Raw genomic sequence first — 24,012 nt, forward strand, 5'->3', positions numbered from 1 at the left:
CTCGTGGAGCTGCACATTTTGAGTGGTGAAAGGTGAAGGTCAAAGGTCAAAAAATAAAAAAATTCTTAACTTTTTATGCTTCCGTATCAAATGATCGAGGGAATATTGTTTTTGGCCTGTCTGTCTGTCTTTCTGTCATTCTGTCCCAAAACTTTAACCTTGGTTAAAGTTTTGGGATTATTTTTGCAATATTGAAGATAGCAACTTGATATTTGGCATGCATGTGTATCTCATGAAGCTGCACATTTTGAGGGGTGAAAGGTCAAGGTCATCCTTCAAGGTCAAAAGTTAAAAAAATGCAATCCAAGGGAAGTAATAAGCTTTAAAAGGGAGATAATTTCTAAACCTGTCAAATAATAAATTAAACTATTATTTCAAAGCGGCGCAATAGGGGGCATTGTGTTTCTGACAAACACATCTCTTGTTTTTTTTATATGATGAGTATTCTTTTAGTAAACATTTTATTTAATTAAATATTACAATGTTTGTAGTATAAAACAATAATGAGATATGATTAATTTGAATGTATGCTGAGGATTTATAAACAGATTTAAACTTTGTGATAGGAAATTATACTAATTTAAGATGTTTGTGGGACTATACCCCTCTCTTAAATTCTCAAATGAAAAATGTCTTTAACTAAATAGGTTGAAATAAAGAAAGAAACCTCAGTTCAGGATGTCCCAACATAAAGGCTTTAGTCAGAAATATGATTAACTAAAAAAGTTCTTATTATCCCCCACCAAAGGTGCAGGGATATTGTTATTGCATTGTATATCAGTGCGTTTGTTTGTCTCAAACTGATCAAGGCTATATCTCAGTAACTATATAAGATTTCAAGATGAAACTTCATGGATGTATAGATATTAAAGAGGAGAGTTCTGCGTCCATCAATACACAAAATTTATTTGGTAGGGGGACATCATTAAGACTATTTCACTTGTTTTAATTACATTTAAATGCATAGTATAATGTGAATACAAATATGTATCAACATTATGCTCTTTGTCAGAAATAATATTTACTAAACAAGGTGTTAAAATTACACTTAAATGCATTTTGAACTATTTATATTCTAAATATATGTTTATTCCACTGCATCTGCTTTAGAGTGTGGTAAGTTATCAACCATGTAGTTTTCTGATTCCCCACCTACAATTTAATGTAGAAGACGTGAACATAAACTGTAGATTTGTTAGCTTTAGGTATAAAAAACAGCAACATGTGTCCTCGTTTTCTCATATTTATGTTAGGTTAGTTGTGTGGTGGCTGTTAAAGGGATCTTTTCACGGTTTGGTAAATTGACAAAATTGAAAAAAGTTGTTTCAGAATCGCGAATTTTCGGTTTAGTTATGATATTTGTGAGGAAACAGTATTACTGAACATTTGCCATAGTGTAATATAGCCATTATATGCATCATTTTCCGATTTAAAAACCTAACAATTATAAAGTGTTGCAACGCGAAACGATTGAATAATTTGGAGAGTTCTGTTGTTGTCGTTTAAATTTGTGAAACTACGAATATTGCTTATATATCGTATAAAATACGCCAGTATGTATGCTTGGCCGGATAGCTCAGTTGGCTAATGCGTTTTTACTTCAGGATTCCGGGGGTTACTGGTTCGAGCCCTGCTGCGGGCTACTTTTTTTTCCTTTTTTAAATTTTATTTTTGATATTTTACTGGAGCTTTTAAAATTTAATGTTTACATTTATCAATATATAGCATTTAATGACAAACTTCAAAACATGCCAAAATCTGTGAAAAGGCCCCTTTAATTCCTGTGTCACTTCATTCCTGTGTAAAGTAATTTTAGTATCAAATCTGTTCTTTGTCGATTCAGATATTATCAATATTGTATGTGTCAAATTTTGTTGAAATCTAATCTCAATACTGTTCCTCCACATGTTTCAATGGTAATGAGAACCAATTCTTGTTTGTGTCAATTCTTTCCCATCTTTTTTGTGTCAATTATAAATCTTCAAAATTCTACATAAGTCTTGTAAGCATAAATTCTGTTCAATTTCAGTTATTGTTTGTGTGAAATCTTTCTGATGTTTTTGCAAGTCAATTATTGTTTGTGTCGATTTATTCTCTCTGATGTTTTCGTTAGACAGGTATTGTTTGTGTCAATTCTTTCTTATGTTTTTGTTAGACAGTTATTGTTTGTGTCAATTCTCTCTTATGTTTTTGTTAGACAGTTATTGTTTGTGTTAATTCTCTCTCACGATTTTGTTAGTCAGTTATAGTTTGTGTTAATGCTTGACAAACACTTCAGATTTTAAGAAATGTTCTGAAAGAATGATAAATGTGACTTTTAATCCTGATTTTCATTATACCCCCACAAACGAAGTTTAGGGGGGTATATAGGAGTGAACTTGTCTGTCGGTCAGTCAGTCTGTTGGTCTGTCTGTCGGTCCGTATTAAGTGTCCGCTCTCTAATTCAAGTAGTTTTCATCTGATCTTCACCAAACTTGGTCAGAAGTTGTATCTAGATGATATTAAGACCAAGTTCAAACATGGGCCTTGCCGGGTCAAAAACTAGGTCACGGGGTCACTTAGTGCGTTTTTTAACATTCAGCATGGTGTCCTTTCTCTTATTCAAGTGGTTTTCATCCGATCTTCACCAAACTTGGTAAGAAGTTTTATCTAGTTGATCTGAAGGCCAAGTTCAAACATGGGCCATGCCAGATCAAAAACTAGGTCACAGAGTCACTTAGTACGTTTTAAACATTGAGCATGGTGTCCGCTCTCTATTTCAAGTAGTTTAAATCCGATCTTCACCACGCTTGGTCAGGAGTTGTAACTAGATGATGTGTAGGTCAAGTTCGAACATGGGCCATGCCGGGTCAAAATTTAGGTCACGGGGTCGGTCACTTAGTGTGTTCTAAACCTCACAATGTTGTCCGCTCTCTAATTCAAGTAGTTTTTATCCAATCTTCACAAAAATTGGTCAGAAGTTGTGTCTTGATAATGTCTAGGGCAAGTTTGAATATGGGTCATGCCGGGTCAAAAGCAAGGTCACAGGGTCACTTAGTGCGTTTTAAACATCACAATGTTGTCCGCTCTCTAATTCAAGTAGTTTTCATCCAATCTTCACCAAACTTGGTGAGAAGTTGTATCTAGATGATGTCTAGGTCAAGTTTGAATATGGTTCATGCCTGGTCAAAAACTAGGTCACGGGGTATCTTAGTGCGTTTTAAACCTCACCATGTTGTCTGCTCTCTAATTCAAGTAGTTTTCATCCAATCCTCACCAAACTTGGTCATAAGTTTTATCTAATGATCTCTAGGACAAGTTTGAACATGAGCCATTCCCAACCTAAAACTAGGTCACGGGGTCACTTAGTGCGTTTTTTAACATTCAGCATGGTGTCCGCTCTCTAATTCAAGTAGTTTACATCCGATCTTCACCAAACTTGGTCGGAAGTTTTTTGGAGATGATCTTAAGGCCAAGTTTATAGAACATGGGCCTTTCTGGGTCAAAAACTAGGTCAAGGGGTCACTTAGGGCGTTTTTAGCATGGTGTCTGCTATTTTTTGTGAAGACGACATGCAAAATATTATGTGTCAATGTGGCATGTGGGGGTATTCGTCACGTCTGTGACAAAGCTCTAGTTATAATTTGTTATCGATATTGTTCCCCCAACAACATGGAACATAATTCATTATAAAACATTGAAATCCTCAATATCAGATATAAAACTATGGCAACTTGTTACAACATCTAAATTCAATATTAATCATTCATATCATCAAAATCAGATATAAAACTAAGACACCTAGTTACAACACCTACTTTTGTTAGAATGGCAATGTTTAAGGTCTTTATTTGTTATTCATCCCATGAAAACACATTTCGCTGAACAAATTATGAAGCTCACTTGTGTTTCCTGCCAATTTGCTTCTTATTACAAACCTTTCCATAAAAAGTCACAAAATGTCCTTTATATTTTTTTCTAATATGCATTTAAAAAGCCTGGGTATACCAAAAAGGTGTTTGCATTGCGCTTCCAGCATGGATGTTTTTTCAAATAACTTGGCATAAGTGATCAAAATGACAAGATGTTGCGTTCCAGAATATACACATGTCAATGTATGTGTATTAGTTCAGGAATTTAACCCTTTGCATGCTGGGAAATTTGTCGTCTGCTAAAATGTTGTCTGCTAAATTAAAAAAATTAGCATTTTCTGAGATTTTTTTTCAAAGAATACTATCAGAATAGCAAACAGTTTGGATCCTGATGAGACGCCACATTCTGTGGCGTCTCATCTGGATCCAAACTGTTTGCACAGGCCTTCAAAATTCGGTTCCCGCACTGAAAGGTTTAAAGATTATTAGTGTTTTTTGTGTTGGTGATTGTTTGTTTGAATGATGATGACACTATCAGCTGACAAACCATCTAAAATGTGGTCACTTGCCTTTAGCAGCCTCTATGGTCTCTATGATAACATTATGAAGGTAAAGAGAAAATATGTTTGTTCACAATGTGATAACCATCTGTATGAGCCACATTCTGTGAAATTGGTCTTTGTGCATTTTCTTGCAGTCCACACAGGCTAATCATGGACAACACTTTTTGGCCAAAATGTATTTTTGTTGAGAAGTGACTTTCTTGACAGTAAAGATGCCATAAAAGCCTGAAATGTCATCCCAGATTAGCCTGTACAGACTGCACAGGCTTATCTCGGATGACACTTTACAAACATGCATTAAGACCATTTTACCATAGCAAGGCTTTTGGCATCATATGAAAGGGAGGAATTGTTAAAAAGAGAGACAAGTATTGAAAAGGGAGACAATTATTGAAAAGGGAGACAATTATTGAAAAGGGGGACACTTAGTGAAAAGGGGGAGACGATTATTGTCAAGGGAAACAAGTATTGAAAAGGAAGACAATTATTTAAAAGGGAGACAGTTGCTAAAAAGGAAGACACTTATTTGAAAGGGAGACAATTGTTGAAAAGGGAGACAATTGTTGAAAAGGGAGATACTTATTGAAAAGGGAGACAATTATTGTAAAGGTAGATCATTATTGAAAAGGGGAGATATTTAATATCTGTTCTGCATTCTCTAGAACATCAGCGAGGAGGTGCGTGAGCAGGGTGCTTGCGCGCTGTGGTCGCTGTCTGGAGGAACCAAGGGAACCAATACACAGCAAAAATACATTGCTGAGATCACCGGGATCACGCTCATCCACCAGATGCTGCTGGAGAGCACAGAGAAACTGCTCACTGTCGGTAAGAGAAACTGCTCACTGTCTGTAGGGTTTTGAAGGAGAAACTGCTCACTGTTGGTAGGGTTTTGAGGGAGAAACTGCTCACTGTCTGTAGGGTTTTGAGGGAGAAACTGCTCACTGTTGGTAGGGTTTTAAGGGAGAAACTGATCACTGTCTGTAGGGTTTTGAGGGAGAAACTGCTCACTGTTGGTAGGGTTTAAAGGGAGAAACTGCTCACTGTCTGTAGGGTTTTGAGGGAGAAACTGCTCACTGTTGGTAGGGTTTAAAGGGAGAAACTGCTCACTGTCTGTAGGGTTTTGAGGGAGAAACTGCTCACTGTTGGTAGGGTTTTAAGGGAGAAACTGCTCACTGTCTGTAGGGTTTTGAGGGAGAAACTGCTCACTGTTGGTATATGGTGTCCACCTAATTACCAGGTGGTCACGGGTTTGATCCCAACTGTTTGAGCATTCTTTAGATCTCCCCCAAAGACACCATGTACTGGTTTTACTCAGGAAAAAGACTCCAGCATTTCAATAAAGCTTTGGCTTTTGGTGCAGTGGAGCTAAAATAAATAGGTTTAAAAAAATTTGTGAATCATGCACATCATTTTCTGATGCATAGTATTAACATAATTTCTATGATGTCTAAAGTGCAAAATGTGCATAATTTTAAGGGATGTATGATCAGCATTATTTGCATGATTTAAAGGATTTCTGATTTAATTTGCAAGCTTTTATAATTGTGAGGATGGTCATTTGTATTATTTTCTTAATTTTCAGACTGCCTAATGTGCATACTTTTAAGGATGTTTGATGTTGCATTGTTATGTCTCTGATTTTTTTTTTTTTTATGTGCATCATTTTCAAGATATCCTATGTGCAGTTTGGTGTTATTTTCTAGGTCCTTGATATTCATAATTTGCTAATTTTTCAGGGTGCCTGATGTATATTATTGGCATAATTTTCTAGATGTCTAATGTGCATTATTGGCATTACTTTTAAGATAATGGATATGCATAATTTGCTTACTTTTCAGGGAAACTGATGTGTATGAATGGCATAATTTCTAGATGTCTTATTCGCATATTTGCATCATTTGCTTATGATGCATGTTTTGCATACTTGTCATCCTTTTCTTGATGCCTGATATACATAATTGGTATTCATATAAATAATTGGCATCATTTTCAAAATGCTTGATGTGCATAATGGCCCTCCTTTTCTAGATGCCTAATGAATAATGTCATATATTGCAGGGTGCTTGATGTGCATAATGGCCCTCCTTTTCTAGATGCCTAATGAATAATGGCATATATTGCAGGGTGCTTGATGTGCATAATGGCCCTCCTTTTCTAGATGCCTAATGAATGATGGCATATATTGCAGGGTGCTTGATGTGCATAATGGCCCTCCTTTTCTAGATGCCCAATGAATAATGGCATATATTGCAGGGTGCTTGATGTGCATAATGGCCCTCCTTTTCTAGATGCCTAATGAATTTTGGCATATATTGCAGGGTGCTTGATGTGCATAATGGCCCTCCTTTTCTGGATGCCTAATGAATAATGTCATATATTGCAGAGTGCTTGATGTGCATAATGGCCCTCCTTTTGTAGATGCCTAATGAATAATGGCATATATTGCAGGGTGCTTGATGTGCATAATGGCCCTCCTTTTCTAGATGCCTAATGAATAATGGCATATATTGCAGGGTGCTTGATGTGCATAATGGCCCTCCTTTTGTAGATGCCTAATGAATAATGGCATATATTGCAGAGTGCTTGATGTGCATAATGGCCCTCCTTTTGTAGATGCCTAATGAATAATGTCATATATTGCAGGGTGCTTGATGTGCATAATGGCCCTCCTTGTCTAGATGCCTAATGAATAATGGCATATATTGCAGGGTGCTTGATGTGCATAATGGCCCTCCTTGTCTAGATGCCTAATGAATAATGGCATATATTGCAGGGTGCTTGATGTGCATAATGGCCCTCCTTTTCTAGATGCCTAATGAAAAATGGCATATATTGCAGAGTGCTTGATGTGCATAATGGCCCTCCTTTTCTAGATGCCTAATGAAAAATGGCATATATTGCAGGGTGCTTGATGTGCATAATGGCCCTCCTTTTCTAGATGCCTAATGAATAATGTCATATATTGCAGAGTGCTTGATGTGCATAATGGCCCTCCTTTTCTAGATGCCTAATGAAAAATGGCATATATTGCAGAGTGCTTGATGTGCATAATGGCCCTCCTTTTCTAGATGCCTAATGAATAATGTCATATATTGCAGGGTGCTTGATGTGCATCGCCCTGGGACGTGAGAGCATTGAGAATCAGAACAGACTCGCCAAGGCAGACTGCTTTTCTCAGCTAGTTCGGTTGCTACGGAAACAGAAAACATTATTTCTAGAGGTAGAGTGTGGCTCCACTGTATTTTTATTGAGTTGAATTTTGTATGGAATTGAATGCAAAATGTCAGTAAATAATACCAAATGGTGAACTATTATGGTTAAAACGCTTATGATTTGGGCTACAGTACAGCCAAAGCGGAACAAACGTATTTCGCGATCCGCGGCGCCAAGGCAAAACGAGTCGATGCCACGTCAGTCGTTAAAGCTGCGTCAGTATGCGGCGGCAAGTCGCATTTCGCCGCAAAACTTCGCATCTGTCCGCCGAGGCATGCCGCGATCCGCGGCATGATGCCGAGTCGATGCGCATCATGAAATAAAAAATCTTTTTAAAATTATTAGTTACATGTAGTTAACAAATTTTGAAAGAACAATTATAATAATAATTAAAATCATAATAAATTTATTGTGCGCGGATTGTATTATCACATACATGTAAGCATAGTTAATGTGTCTGGCCAATTAAGTTTGTTTACCGCCCGTAGTGTATGTATTTCACACATAAAAAAGGTCACGTAATTATGTTTTCGCACATACAAGTGGTCAATGCTCCAGCATATGGTGGATTTATAAATTAATTGCATGTTGATACTGCTATTATATTTTAGCTGAGAAAATTCGCAGTTTGAAGCCACATCAATAATCAAGACGGTGACGACGTATTTGTTGTTTTGTTAATTATCAGCTTATTATAACTATTGTTTGAATATGTGTATATAAACACGTTTTATTTTGTTCATATTATACAGTTAATATCGCTACTAATTACCAGATAATCCCGTATATTCCAGTTTTAAAGCAAATGCTGGTAAATATTTACGATACTCAAACATTCTCACTATTTCCTTAAGTATCAAATACATTTTGGCATTTGTTACTATTTATAGAGATGATGAAACAACGTCTAATCGGGGCGTTTTTTTTTACGCCTGACGTGATGTTCATGTATTTATACAACACAAAATACACCCAAACTTTCCAAACGACGTTCTACATGTCTGCATAATTTTCGCGTGCTTTTTATGAAACAAAGGATATTTTAGCACTGTTTATTTGACGCTAGAAATGCGAAAGGACGCATTAGCATTAAAATTCGGAAGTGTGTTTCGGATTACAAATTTAATAATGATAATCGAATGAAACATAAACAGTTGCGCGTAATTAATTCTACGCTACACATACATGTATTACATGTAGGTGGATATCTTTTCACTCGATCCGCCGCGTACGTATGCGGCGGATTTACGCCGCGAAAGTACGCGAGGTTAATACAGACTCGGCGTCGTTGCGCGGATCGATGCCGAGTGCCACAGCGATACGCCGCGTGAACACACGATTCGGTCGCCGCGGACTAATAATCTGGCCGTGGCGTAGCCGCGGATTTTGTTTGTGCCGCTTTGGCTGTACTGTATGTGCATAACAGATACAGTGTTCTTTTTTGTTTAAATTCAGGGCCAGTATTCGGCCCCATTCCCTATTAGAAAAAGTATATATTTTTTCTAACAGGGACCTACAAATTCCCAACTGAAGGTTTAAAAAAATATATATTTTTTTTTTTATAATAATTTTTATTTTACATCTCAACATTAAGTTTATCTTCTATCCAGATTTATAAGTTGAACCTTATTAGATATACAGTCAAACCTAAGAACAGCGGTCAGTCAAGGGAAATGACCAAAGTGACCATTGTCCACAGGTGACCATTGAATTCGGATCACAATTTTAAGATGGTTTGTCAGTTGGTAGTATTGATACGTCGTTACCCCACCCAGTGGTTTACATACAGTGTTAAACAAATGCTCATTGCCGTTAACTAAGCATAATAACAGAAATAACTTACGTGTGCACATTGAATAATACAGAAAAATGTCTTATAGATTGATTTAATTTCATATTGTTAAACTAAAGCAATGACTTTATCGACGCTGGTAAAATTGTTTACTCATGCATCTCTTTCATTCAGTAAATAAAGCTTGTCACGTGCCGTTGACGTCACATCCGTACAAGTCAAAAAAGCGGATTTGCTGTCATAAACCGATAGTAAGATGTAATTGTACCGTTCTTATTCAAAGAAAAAGATGCAAAAAGTTTGTTAAAATTTATTCGTACGCAAGCATCACACAAAAAGCATTTTAATTCAACAAACCGTCTCAACATCTTAATATGTGTTTACTCGCAGCGGGCCGCTTTTATAATATCAAAGACAATTACCGCTATCAGACGCTTTAACCGCAAAATAGACGGACAAATGATGTGCTGCGTTTTTAATTTTCGCGAGACAACTGACGGGTGACCATTGATTTCAGGTCAAATGTAATATAGTGGATATATAATAGAGTGGAATATAGTGGCCGTTGGCCGTTATGGACAGGTGGCAGTTATTTTCAGGTGTAATATAGAGTGTTTTTCATCGGGTGGATTCCAGACTGACCGTTGTCTGCAGGTGACCGGTCAATTCAGGTGGCCGTTAGGTCAGTTTCGACTGCAATATTCAAAACACTTATATTCTCAATTTTGAAGCATTTATTAACAAAACAACTACATTACCTTTTTCCCATTTTAAGTAAAAAATCTGCAATATTCCCCAATCAAAACAGCCCGGGCCCCATTATAAAAATGGTAAGAAAAAAGACACTGTAATATTAAGCACATGAGTTACCCTTAACAGGTACTTTTGTACAGAAAATGTTTCCACATCTTGGCAAGATCTCTTTGTTGTGTTAAATACCTGTACAAAATTGATGAACTTCGATACTTTTTAGCTCACCTGATTGCTCAGGTGAGCTTTTGTGACCGGTCTTTGTCCGTCGTATGTCCGTCAATCCGTCCGTCCTTCATGAAACTTGGTCAGAAGCTTTGTCCCAATGAAATCTCGGCCGAGTTCGAAACTGGGTTGTGCCGGGTCAAAAACTAGGTCACTAGGTAAAAAAAAAGAAAAACCTTGTAAACACTGTAGAAGTCACATTTCATGTAACTTTGTCAAAATGTTTTTCTTAATGATATCATGGTTGAGTTCAAAAGTGGTTCCGATCCGTTAAAAAACATGGCCGCCAGTGGGCGGGGCAGTTTTCCTTATTTGGCTATAGAGAAACCTTGTAAACACTCTAGAAGTCACAATTTTTGCCCAATTATCATGAAAAATAGTAAAAAACATTGGTTCAATTGATGTCTCGGACGAGTTCGAAAATGGTCGAGATCGGTGAAAAAACATGGGCGGGGCATTTTTCTCTATTATATGTTTATAGTGGCAGTTTTCCCTATTTGGCTATAGAAAAACCTTGTAAACACTCTAGAAGGCACAATTTTTGCCCAATCATCATGGAAGTTGGTCAAAACATTGGTTTTATTGTTATCTCGGACGAGTTGAAAATGGTCGGGATCGGTGAAAAAACAGGGGGTATATTGTTTTGCTCATGTCGGTCCGTCCGTCCACCAGATGGTTTCCGGATGATAACTCAAGAGCGCTTATGCCAAGGATCATGAAACTTCATAGGTACATTGATCATGACTCGCAGATGACTACTATTGATTTTCAGGTCACTAGGTCAAAGGTCAAGGTCAAGACGACCCGAAATAGTAAAATGGTTTTCGGATAACTCAAGAACACTTATGCCTAGGATCATGAAACTTCATAGATACATTGATCATGACTTGCAGATGACCTCTATTGATTTTCAGGTCACTAGGTCAAAGGTCAAGGTCACGATGACCCGAAAAAGTAAAATGCTTTCCGGATGATAACTCAAATAAGCTTAGGCCTAGGATCATGAAACTTCATAGGTACATTGATCATAACTCGTAGATGACTTCTATTGATTTTCAGGTCACTTGGTCAAAGGTCATGGTCACGATGACCCGAAATAGTAAAATGGTTTCCGGATGATTACTCAAGAATGCTTAGGCCTAGGATCATGAAACTTCATAGGTACATTGATCATGACTCGTAGATGACCCCTATAGATTTTCAGGTCAATAGGTCAAAGGTCACGGTGACCCGAAATAGTAAATGGTTTCTGGATGATAACTCAAGAACGCCTATGCCTAGGATCATGAAATTTCATATGTACATTGATCATGACTTGAAGATGACCCCTATTGATTTTCAGGTCACTAGGTCAAAGGTCAAGGTCGGGGTGACCTGAAAAAGTAAAATGGTTTCTGGATGATAACTCAAGAGCGCTTATGCCTTGGATCATGAAACTTCATAGGTACAATGATCATGACTCGCAGATGACCCCTATTGATTTTCAGGTCACTAGGTCAAAGGTCAATGTCACTGTGACCTGAAATAGTAAAATGGTTTCTGGATAATAACGGAAGAACGCTTATGCCTAGGTTCATGAAACTTCATAGGTATATTGATCATGACTTGCAGATGACCCCTATTGATTATCAGGTCACTAGGTCAAAGGTCAAGGTCACAGTGCCAAAAAACGTTTTCATACAATGGCTGTCAAGGTCACGGTGACTCAACTTAAAAAAATGGTTTCCGAATGATAACTCAAGAATGCTTACACCTAGGATCATGAAACTGCATAGGTACATTGATCATGACTTGCAGATGAAATAATGATGAAACTTGACCAGGATGTTTGTCTGGACAATATCTAGGTCAAGTTTGACATTTGGTAAAGATTGAATGAACCGACTCCTCTCAGGTGAGCGAACTAGGGCCATCTTGGCCCTCTTGTTATAATTTATCTGCAGAGATGGCTTGTAAATAACCAGGGTCATGCTTATTGACTTGTGTTACATTAGAGCTATCTTGAACACGTTTTTCCCGTTTTAATGCAACCTTGTCATAAGTTCTTTTTTAACCCTTTCCCACTCTGATACAATTTAGTGAAAATTGCTATGTGCAAACAGCATAAAACCAGAACAGCCTGTGAGTGACTCGTAGTCTGTTCAGGTTTTATGCTGTTTGGTGCTCATCAGTATCTTTAGGGTTGGAAATGAAGCCTTAAAAACTTGAATAGAGTAAGAAATGTCTTTTATTAAATTTAACTTTCTGAGGGACTACAAATGTGTCAGAATGTGACCTATCTAAGTGGTGAAGGGTTAACACAGATCTTGATGTGCAATTGTATTCATGTATCTTTGCTGGATAGTCAGATAGAGAGAGTGAATCCCTTTCAAATGCAAACTTGTCTTTGTGAACACAGGACTTGTTGTGCAATTGGATTCTTGTATCACTGCAGGATAGTCAGATAGAGAGGGTGATGCTATGGGTTATCAAGGTGCTGGGAATACTCTGTATAGGTACGCATATCAGCAGCGGTCTGTAAAAAGGGGCATGATGCATTTCTTTTGTGCAATATTTCTATGATAAATGATATTCATACATATATTCAACTTTAATTAAGTTTTTATGGTACAAGCTCGTGTTTTTTTTTGTAAAATACTTTAAGTATAATACAATTAGATTTGTATATGAATGCACATTGAATGTACGGTAATTATATGTATGTACCCATCAAGAAGCTGGACATGAAATAATTTGTTTATTAAATTCTTAATACTATAATTATGTAAAGCTTTGTTTGTATGTATGCAATTTTTTACTTATGTAAATATGTACAGAAAACACTTTCCTCTTGGGTTGAATTTTTCATCAAAACAAAAATCAAGTCTAGGTAGGTAATTTAGTCCCAGATTATCCTGTGTGGACTGGTGACACTTTACACACATGCATTAAGCCCAGTTTTCTCATAAAATGGCTAAATTATATTTTTTTACAGGTGTTGCGTACAGGAACAACAAGACCACCCAGAACCGGATTGCAGAGGAGGGCGCGATACCACTGCTGGTGAAGCAGCTGAATGAACCCATCTCTGATGAAGTCCAAGTGCAGGTAATTATTCCCCACACAGGTCTTAAGTTGAGGTAATTATTCCTCTCTCAGGTCTTAAGTGGAGGTTATTATACCTCTCTCAGGTCTTAAGTAAAGGTAATTATTCCTTGCAGAGAGGTGCAAGTGGAGGTAATTATTCCTCTCTCAAGTCTTAAGTGAAGGTAATTATTCCTCTCGCAAGTCTTAAGTGGAGGAAATTATTCCTCTCTCAGGTCTTAAGTGAAGGTAATTATTTCTCTCTCAGGTCCTAGTGGAGGAAATTATTCCTCTCAGGTCTCAAGTAGAGGTAATTATTCCTCTCTGGGGTTTTAAGTGTAGGTAATTATTCCTCTCAGAGGTCTTGAGTGGAGGTATTTATTCCCCTCTTAGGTCTAAAGTGGAGGTAATTATTCCTCTGTCAGGTCTTTAGTGGAGGTAATTATTCCTCTCAGAGGTCTTAAGTGGAGGTAATTATTCCCCTTTGAGGTCTTTAGTGGAGGTAATTATTCCTCTCTCGGGTCTTAAGTGGATGTAATTATTCCTCTCTCAGGTCTTAAGTGGATGTAATTATTCCTCTCTCAGGTCTTAAGTGGAGGTTATTATTCCTCTCAGGTCTTAAGAAGAGGTAATTATTCCCCTCTCAGGTCTTAAGTGGAGGTAATTATTCCTCTCTCAGGTCTTAAGTGGAGGTAATTATTCCCCTCTCAGGTCTTAAGTGGAGGTAATTATTCCTCTCTCAGGTCTTAAGTGGAGGTTATTATTCCTCTCTCAAGTCTTAAGTGGAGGAAATTATTCCTCTCTCAAGTCTTAAGTGGAGGTAATTATTCCTCTCTCAAGTCTTAAGTCGAGGTAATTATTCCTCTCTCAGGTCTTAAGTGGAGGTAATTATTCCTCTCTAAGGTCTTAAGTGGAGGTTATTATTCCTCTCAGGTCTTTAAGTGGAGGTAATTATTTCTCTCTTAGGTCTTACGTGGAGGTAATTTTTCCTCTCTTAAGTCTTAAGTGGAGGTAATTATTCCCCTCGGAGGACTTAAGTGGAGATAAATATCCCCCTCTGAGGACTAAAGTGGAATAATTTTTTCTTGGCTGAGGTCTTAAGTGAGAAAATAACTTGCATGTTGCATTTTTATGTTCTCAGGTTGCGATGTCATTGGGCTGTTTAATTCTCAGCAACCCAAAAAATCAGGACCTTCTGAATGAAGTGCCAAACTTCAAGTTTGAGGTTCTTCTCGACATGTTAAAGTCAAAAAACACGGTGAGCCTTAATTTTGAGTTTGCTCCAAATATTTTAACAAACATTTTTATCATAATTTTTTAATTTTTGTAACGTTTGTGAAGCTTCTTTGTATGTTAAAGTCAAAGAACGCTGTAAATCTTCAAATTGAGTTTTTTTCCTCAGTATTTCATAAGAACATATTTTTTAGCCAGAGGATTTTAAAAATCAGCCTGGAATCAGGGTCTACTGACATGAAAACTGCTTTGTTAAACATTCTTTTAGCATGTTCTTAATTCTTTTTTATATATCCTGGTAATTGTTTATTGAAAAGGAAAGCTTTTCTTTTTTTGGCCAAGTTTCATGGTCTTCTTATGTTTATTTGTTTTTGTTGAAATGCTAGTTATGAGCATGCTTTCCTATGACTGCTCTTGGTGTGGAACCTTATGGAATTTAAACTTTTATTTAATACAGTGTGTTTTTTTTATTCAAAATTAGGTCTGGTATTTGGCCCCATTCCCAATGGGATTTTTTTTTCCCCCCAAATGGAACCTACACATTTTTTTTTGTAGATCTAAACTTTTTGTTCATCTCCCATGCAACTATATACATTCAACTTTAGTAAATATAAAAATAAAAACACTTTTATTCTCAATGTTAAAGCATTTTATAGCAAAACATCAAGAACACACATTGCCCAATTTTAGTCAAAAGGCCGTGAATTTTTTCAACTAAACGGACCCCATTCCCAAAATGGTGAAAAAACACACTGTAATATTATTATTGAACTTTTATATAAAATAATGTTTTCAGATGTTAGTCAAAACAGAAGTTTACTACATGTTTTTTTTAAAGAGCTATTGCATGTGTGTTCTGTACCATTTCTGTGAATAACTTTTTTATTGGTTCAGTATGTTTTAGGCCATTATTTTCCTGTCATGCCAGTTGACAAGATTTGACTTTCATTTAGATGATAATTGAAACATGTCATTTTTAAATGCAAGATACAGCGCGAACGCCAAGAAGAAGATTAATGCAAGATACAACTGAAACATATATCCATCAGTAAAGAGATTATTTTTTTCAAAATTGACATTAAATCCACCACAATTTTTTAGGAAATTCGTCTAAATGCGGGCATGGCGCTGACGATATTTGCGTTCAACAACACGCCACAGCAGTATGCCATTCGAGAGGCGGGGGGAGTGAAATACTCGGTGTTCAAGGAATTCATCAAGTCACCAGATGAGTTCCACAACTGCTATGCGGCATTCCAGGTAGATTTCCTTATTTTTAGTTTTTTGTCAATATAACTACAGTTTAACAAATTTCATTACCAGCCAGATGTGTGAAATGCTGTTTATTGTCATTTTCGTGTACACTTTTAAGTTTTATGTTTGATACCCGCTTGTGTTTTTTATGCCCTGGTAGGGGGGCATATAGCAGTTGACTTCTGTCCGTCCGTCTGTCAGTGCAACCGGCATTCCGTTTTACGCAGTTTTATTTGCTAGGTAGACTCCTAAAAAATCAGGTCAATATCTTAAAGCATCAAGAGAAAGGCCAGAAAATTGTTATTTTAGATATAACAATTAATTTTGTCATGATGTTTTCATATAGGATATAGCTGCTGTATGACTTCAAAGTGCAGTAGGGGGCATTGTGTTTCACAAGCCCAGCTATTTTTTATATAATTTTGTAATTGTTCTTTATCAAATGTTTCATTCTGTATGTTGAATTCTTGTATGATTAGTCAGTCATAGTTGGCCATTTCTATGTTCTAATTTTATTTATAAGGAAATACGGAGCTAATTTTTTTATGACCCTGTCCTGGTTAATTTCAGATCGTAGTCCTAGCACGAGTTATCATCGACAAAGACCAGGTGAAGCTAACAGCAAAAGGCGTGAAACTCCTCGTTCAAAAGATTTCATCGGAAAACGACAACACCGTTGTTCTTGCCAGCAGTCTGCTGTCCAGTTTAGCGCACACCCGCGCAGGAATTCCCGATGCAATGGTCACTACAGGTGCAATCGACGTGCTTATCGTGAAACTGTCTTCACCAAATGAGCAAGTTAGAGCGGCGGTGGCTGTTGCCCTGGGTTATTTGACTTTTAACAAGACAGCTGCCAGGTTGTTGCTGGGCGCGTGTAGAAACACACCTGGTCTGTACAAGAAACTCATCGATAACATTGGAGAAGACGCGAAAATCAGCCCCGACTTCAAATCAGACTTTAATCGTGCATTACATGTGGGACTTCCTTCACAGTGGTATGTATTATTAGTTTTTTTTTTATGGATAACCTTTTAATGCAAATGTTTCATAATTACAGAGCATTTTATTTTATTGGACTGATTTAAATGTAAGTGTGTGATGTCTTACTTCCTCCACACATTTTCGGGTACTTTTGTCCCGCTCCTTTTATGTTTTATTGCTACCCTTTTGAATTCAGTAAATACCAATAAATGAGCAGTCAACTTAAATAACTGAAATAAAAATAGTGTAATACTGTTGACATCAAAATAGAAAACCTCTGGGTTGTCAATGAAATGAGTCAGGGCAAAGTTTAAAGCCTATTTATTTGATTGTTAAGTGTTGTATCCATAAAATAGTGATATTTACAATCCAATGTAAGTCCATTTTCTGGGTAAAACCACGACTTTTTGTCTATGAAAATTTTTAGCTTAGGATTTTTCAGCACACACAATCGCAAAGTGGACTCAAACAACAAAATTAATTTATTTTCTCCTCTTCAATTGATTGAAATTGTTTAAGGATGTAAGTGGTTTTTACTAAATAATTTTCTGTAAATAAAGTGTTTCTGTAACAAAAACCATAAATATCTATTTAAAAAATAATAATTTGTGTTTGTATATAGGTAATGGTAAGTCAAGAAGTGTTCTTTTATTGGAGGTCTTCTTTTATTTCTTATTACTATTAATTTAGAAATATAGAAATTTGTTTTTATGACCCCGGTAGGGTGGCATATAGCAGTTGAACTGTCTGTCAATATGTCATTCTGTCCGTCCGTCCAAAAAAAAAACTTTAACGTTGGCCATAACTTTTGCAATATTGAAGATAGCAAATTGATATTTGGCATGCATGTGTATCTCATGAAGCTGCACATTTTGAGTGGTGGGAGTTCAAGGTCAAGGTCATCCTTCAAGGTTATAGGTCACCAAATTTTTTTATTTCAAAGCAGCGTTCTCATGAAGCTGCACATTTTGAGTGGTGGAAGTTCAAGGTCAAGGTCATCCTTCAAGGTCAAAGGTCAAAAAAATATTTTTATTTCAAAGCGGCGTTCTCATGAAGCTGCACATTTTTAGTGGTGGAATTTCAAGGTCAAAGTCATCCTTCAAGGTCAAAGGTAAAAAAACCCGAATAAATAAATTTTTATTTCAAAGCGGCGCAATAGGGGGCATTGTGTTTCTGACGAACATATCTCTTGTTGAAATTGAAATTTGTTTAATGACTCAAGTGAAAAATAAAATTTGATTGCAAAAGCAAAAATATATTTGAGTACGGAGCCTTTTTTCATCAGATTTCATAGTATGCCCTTCTTCAAAGGAGTTTAGGTAAATTGCTTTTGCACCTAATAATGCCACTTTCAATCTGTCAGTCAATGGACCATTTTCTTTCAGACAATATATCTAGGAAGCTTTTTGATATGATCATTAAAATGCAGGTTACTTTTAAGGAAGGGAATTATCCTGTTAATTCAAAGGTTAGAAGGTCAATTCTCACATTTTTTTGATATAGAAGAAATATGCTTTTCAACTTTTACGTCAAAGGTCAAGGTCACAGGGGCTTTATTTGTTTTGGCATGATATCTCTCGTATGATATCTCTAAAACTCTTCGACCTGTTGGTATATGGGTATGCTGGTAACTTTGGAGGAAAAGCAGGTCAAATTTTGGGACTTATAAACTTTTAGGTCAAAGGTTAATCTCTCATATGATATCTCTAAAACTCATCAATATGTGGTTATATGGGTATTCTGGTTACTTTGGAGGAAAAGCAGGTAAAATTTTGGGACACATGGGCATGTTACATGAAATTTAATGCTCCGACCTACTTTCATATGAGCTGTGCACTGTGAAAAGGGGGTTTAATGCATGTGCGTAAAGTGTTGTCCCAGATTAGCACATGCTAATCAGGGACAACACTTTCCTTTTAAACTGGATTTTTTGCTAAGAAGAGACTTTCTGTAATCTAAAAATCCCATAAAGGCAGAAAGTGTCGTCCCAGGATAGCCATTTCGGACTGCACAGGCTAATCTGGGACGACACTATTCGCACATGCATAAAACCCCCTTTTCACTGAGCACGGCCCATTTATGTTACTCTGATGCAAAGAAAGTAAGTACATTTTGAGGTCAGTAACTATAGAATTCTTTAAACTAGGATCATATACTGGCTAGTCTTGATGCACAAAAGACCAACAACAGATTTGAGATCAATGTGCCAGTGTTATGTTAAAAATAAATTTAATAAACATTTGCTACATATTGCAGATGCATGCTTGTTGAGCAAACATGTTTTTAAAACATCTTGATTTAGCTTTATCAGCTAGCTAATCAGATGGGTTTTTTTTCATTCAAGTTTTGTGCAAATATTTACCTGTGTGTATCATAGGAAAGAGTTTTGACAGAATATTCTAAGATTTAAAAAACATTCAAATAAGTTAGTGTTTTTTCTAAATTTTTCGGGGGATAAAGATTTTAAGATATTTTTTATATTTTTTTATTTTTTTTATTTTTAAATGCTTTGGTTAGATTTTACATTGGAATTTTGTTTTATAGCTCTGGCAAAGATTGTTTGTAATGTTTCCATAGTCTTATATACTGTTTAACATAGGTTTTAGAAAATACTTTTAATGGTACGTTCTATAAAAATATTTGTTCTTGCCTAATAAAACAGACATAAAATTGTTTTGCGAAAAATAAAATGGCACACTTGTAAAGCAATTTACCCCTTTGCATGCTGGGTAATTTGTCGTCTGCTAAAATGTCGTCTGCTGAATTTCTAAAATTAGCATTTTCTTCGATTTTTTTCCAAAGAATACAATCAAAATAGCAAACAGTTTGGATCCAGATGAGACGCCACGTTCTGTGGCGTCTCATCTGGATCCAAACTGTTTGCAAAGGCCTTCACAACTCGGTTCCCGCACTGTAAGGGTTAAGAGGGTTATTGTAACATCAATCTTTCTTCTTCTTAGGGAGAGGTCACACTTAGAGGTCAAAGGTCGAATTTGATAACAGTTATAAGTGGAATGTTGGGATTCTGTAACCTGGAGGTCTAATGTCAAATTTTGAAAAAAAATGTAATGCTCGGATTCTGCGCCCTATTGACACATGTGTTGTTTGAATAACGAAACAAAAAAATGATGTTAAGTAAAAAGTTGTATTATAATAAAAACAGCCATAAACACACTCATATGCTAACCAGTCAAACTTTTTGATTTGGTTGCGTATGTGGGTGATTATTTATATAGAAATTAATTTGAAAAAAAATTGTGCTAGTCACAAGTGTGATTTGTTTATTGTAAATCATTATGAACATTTTACGCAGCTGTTAACAATCCCTTTAGTGCATCCCTTCTCTGCTAACCTGTCCCCTAACTTTCCCTGTTCTATTTGCAGCCTGGAGATTAACGGAGGGCCCCCTATCATCCCTGCTAGTCGAATGGGACTCAACGGTAAATAAACTCTCACAACAGTTCCTTTGAATTATATGTAGGGTGTCTGGGTGTGTGTGTGCATATGTGGATACATACACCAAACACACTCCATACATGCACAAAATCAAACCCCATACAGATGGAAAAAGGACCGATACGGGCATAAAATGAAGAGGAAAATTTCAGCAATTAATTAATTTGCATAATTAAATTTTACATTTAATAGCTACATGTTAGTTATAAATTTGAAACACAAATTTGGTGCCCTTTCATTAGCCTCAACATTAACTCAAATTCAAAATGCTTATGTCTATTTTGCATGCTGATTACAATTCTGAAGTCCTTTTTTCTCTAAAACCTTACGTAACCCATTATGTCCCTAAAATATATCTAAACATAAAGAAAGAAAAGAAGAAATACAATGGGCTCAAAATCTTCCCTTTTCTAAATTGTAACTTTTTAAGGGCTCAAAGTACCACAAAAGAATTACAGATTCGTGACTAGGGAGGTTTTGTTGATTATTGATAAAACAAGATTTTTGAGGAAACAAGATATTCCAGTAATGATATGAAGACTTCCATTTCCAGGTAAAAGACCCATGACGACCCAGCCAAGGTCTCGAAAGGCTGAAAACATAGAGAACGAAAACAGAGCCGTCTCAGCCCCAGCCCGCACAATGAAAGCCCCGAGTATCTTCAGTCGATCAAACGAAGACAGCCGACCATCGACCTCCATGACCCGACCTTCCACTGGGCACACCCGACCTCCGTCGGGGTCAACCACAAAGTCGACTCGGATAAATCTGCCCTCCCCAGACCATAGTCAGTTCAAGTCAAAGTTGCGTGCCTGGAAAGAAGAAAAGTAGACTTATATGTGATACAGTGTATTTTATGCTCATGTGTTTCATTTGGGTGTGGCAATTTTAGCTCGCCTGTTTTCAGAGAAAACCCGAGGTATTGTCATAGCCAGCTCGTCGTCCGCCGCAGGCATCGTGCTAAAACCTTAACATTGGCTCTAAAATCAAAGTGCTTCCACCTACAACTTTGTAACTTCATATGTAGATGCACCTTGATGAGTTCTACATGACACACCCAATTTTGGGTCACTAGGTCAAAGGTCAAGGTCACTGTGACCTCTAAAAAAAATAAAAAAAAAATTCTGACAAGCTCATGCAGCCGAGCGTTGGCACCCGTTATGCGGTGCTCTTGTTGTGTCTTTAATTTGATGCTGCATTTATGGTGCAAGATGTCTGAAATAATATATAGTTTAGTCTGTAATTAAAAAAAAGAGAAAGATTACTTACGTTTTGTGATTAATGTTAGGTATTGAACAATTTCATATCTGTGAAGTACTTCACATATTAAACTTGTCAATGAAAAGATTATTAGAAACCTGCATTAAGATTGTTCTCCAAGGAAAATAAAATTAAAATTTGTAATGGCAGTAAAGTAATAACTATCTAATTGTATTGAATCGTTTGTGAATGAAAACGCTGTGTTTTTAAAGCGTCATTTTCTGCAGCACACACATATTTTTCTTTTTCTCTTTAGAAAATCATTAAATTTGAAATTGAAATTTGAAGAAGTTGATTTTCTTTCCATGATTATACATTTAATAATATATGATATACATGTTTTTTTCATAGTTTTTAGTGTATTGGTCAAACATTTATATTGTATATTCAGAGAATATCCTATTTAAGGAGTTTAATGTTTCACAGCAGTAGATGTAGTAGGATTTTATAAAATTATTTTATTATGATATTGATAAACTGTCTCAGTTTGTTTGTTTTAGTTATTTCATCTGGATAAATCATGGAATTTATGGACCAAACTTCAATAACTAAACAAATATAGTTGCTCAACAAAATGCAATGGAAACTCTTAAGACATTTTCTCAAATTCAGGAAGATTTAATGTATTTATTGTTTATTACATTATTCCATATGTATTGCTAAAGTAAGCAAGAATCAGTGTTATACATTTAGCATCCCCTACATATGTGTTTTATTGTTTTTTTCTTATAATAATTATGCTTTACATTAAAAAGAGAATTATGTATTGGAAGCGTGTTTTTTTTAAATTTAGTTGTTGTTGTATTTGTTCTGTATTTCTTTATGTGTGTGTATAATAGGTTGTAAATAAGTTATTAGAGCAAAATAAATTTATTTATTCTTACTTTCAATAAAGTCAGCCCGATTTTTTTTGCAACCCGTTATAATTTCTCATCTTAGCCTGTAACCTTGTTCTTTTGTAACTTGTATATTTTTAATATGTTGTCCTTGGAGTTTTATGTTCATTTGGAGGTATAGAATCTATTGTCATTTGTTGGTATTGTTGTTATTTTGCTTGTTTGAGTTTATTGAATGTTTGGACTATGATGGATTTAACTTATTTGTATGCTCCACAATTGTTTATGAAATAATTACGAACTTAAAGATGTGTTTTTTTTTCACAGAGATTCACAGAGGGACTAGGTCTAATAGATATATCAATACCGAGTTATTTTTGTGATATATAATGTTTGTGTTATTTATTTGCTCATAGCATCAAATCACATAGAGCTTTTGCTATGGAAGGAATGTTCTTTTTATACTGCCTGCAGATGTCAAAGTTTGCTCTTTGTTGTCTGTTGTCTGTTCTGATAATCATCAAGTAATTGTTAAATCATTAATAAGTTCACATACACACATGGCTTGATATATCTTATAAAGAATTTTTGTAACCAAATGATTCACTAAGTCTTACGTTGTATACAATAATGAATGAATTACAAATATAACTTTTATAAATCTAATAAATTATGGTAAATAAGCCTTTTGGCTTCATGTCTTTGATCACATGATATCAGATGAAATGCAGCTGATAAAGCTTATCAGTAAATAATAAATAATCAACATTTTAACATATCAACTTGCTGCATGCAACAACTTGCATGTCGTTATCTCAATAACACGACTGCTTTAACCCTTAATCACTTGGATACATAGTCCCTTAGAAAGATAAATTTAATTAAAAACTTTTCTAACTAGATTCAAGTGTTTAAGGCTTCATTTCCAACCTTAAGATTACACTGATGAGGAGCAAATAGCATAAAACCTGAACAGGCTGCGAGTTACTCGCAGGCTGTTCTGGTTTTATGCTGTTTGCACATAGCCATTTTCACTTTGCTTCTGAGTGGGAAAGGGTTAATGTTGACAGAAGTTTGTCATTATGTTAAATTAGGTTTTGTGATGTATTCTGTTGTTTTTATAGATTTTTTATTTGTTTTCCATTTTGTTGTTTTGTGGAATGTGATAGTTTTGCCATAATACATTTTATTTTTGTTGATTGTGAGTTGTGTTGTTTTTTCTCAAAGTATTACCAGTACATCATTTTCTTACTCATTCAAAAAACGTTTACAAATCATTTCACTCATGATTCTGCTAGTCATGAATATTATAACATGCCATTTCTATACATGTGCCTTAGACTATAACACTGCTACTAATAAACCTATTGTTTCTGCTCCCACCGAGCTGCTAATAAGAAGTTGAGTTCATAAAAAATCTGGGGTCAAAGGGATGGACAAGTTTATAGCTGAATGCCACTATTTACTTAGGCTGTACAAGTAACTGATTCAAAAGCATCTGAATAGCTATTTAATGTTAGTTGTTTATGCTTGTA

General features: G+C 35.9%; 1 protein-coding gene across 4 annotated transcripts in view; it reads left to right on the forward strand.

Moving 5' to 3' along the window:
- The window catches only part of LOC127854939 (ankyrin and armadillo repeat-containing protein-like), a 92,308-nt gene extending 68,632 nt beyond the window's left edge, over positions 1-23,676 (forward strand). For all 4 annotated transcript variants that reach the window (XM_052390110.1, XM_052390113.1, XM_052390111.1 and 1 more), the window contains 9 exons: positions 5,077-5,239; positions 7,513-7,634; positions 12,829-12,889; positions 13,369-13,481; positions 14,599-14,715; positions 15,792-15,950; positions 16,515-16,939; positions 20,310-20,365; positions 20,935-23,676. In XM_052390110.1, coding sequence (XP_052246070.1) covers positions 5,077-5,239; positions 7,513-7,634; positions 12,829-12,889; positions 13,369-13,481; positions 14,599-14,715; positions 15,792-15,950; positions 16,515-16,939; positions 20,310-20,365; positions 20,935-21,212 — 1,494 coding nt within the window. In that variant the 3' untranslated portion in view covers positions 21,213-23,676. The remainder of the gene's footprint in view (positions 1-5,076; positions 5,240-7,512; positions 7,635-12,828; positions 12,890-13,368; positions 13,482-14,598; positions 14,716-15,791; positions 15,951-16,514; positions 16,940-20,309; positions 20,366-20,934) is intronic.
- The last annotated feature ends 336 nt before the right edge of the window (positions 23,677-24,012 follow it).

This window comes from Dreissena polymorpha, chromosome 13 (genome assembly GCF_020536995.1).
Source record: "Dreissena polymorpha isolate Duluth1 chromosome 13, UMN_Dpol_1.0, whole genome shotgun sequence".
Classification (NCBI taxonomy): domain Eukaryota; kingdom Metazoa; phylum Mollusca; class Bivalvia; order Myida; family Dreissenidae; genus Dreissena; species Dreissena polymorpha.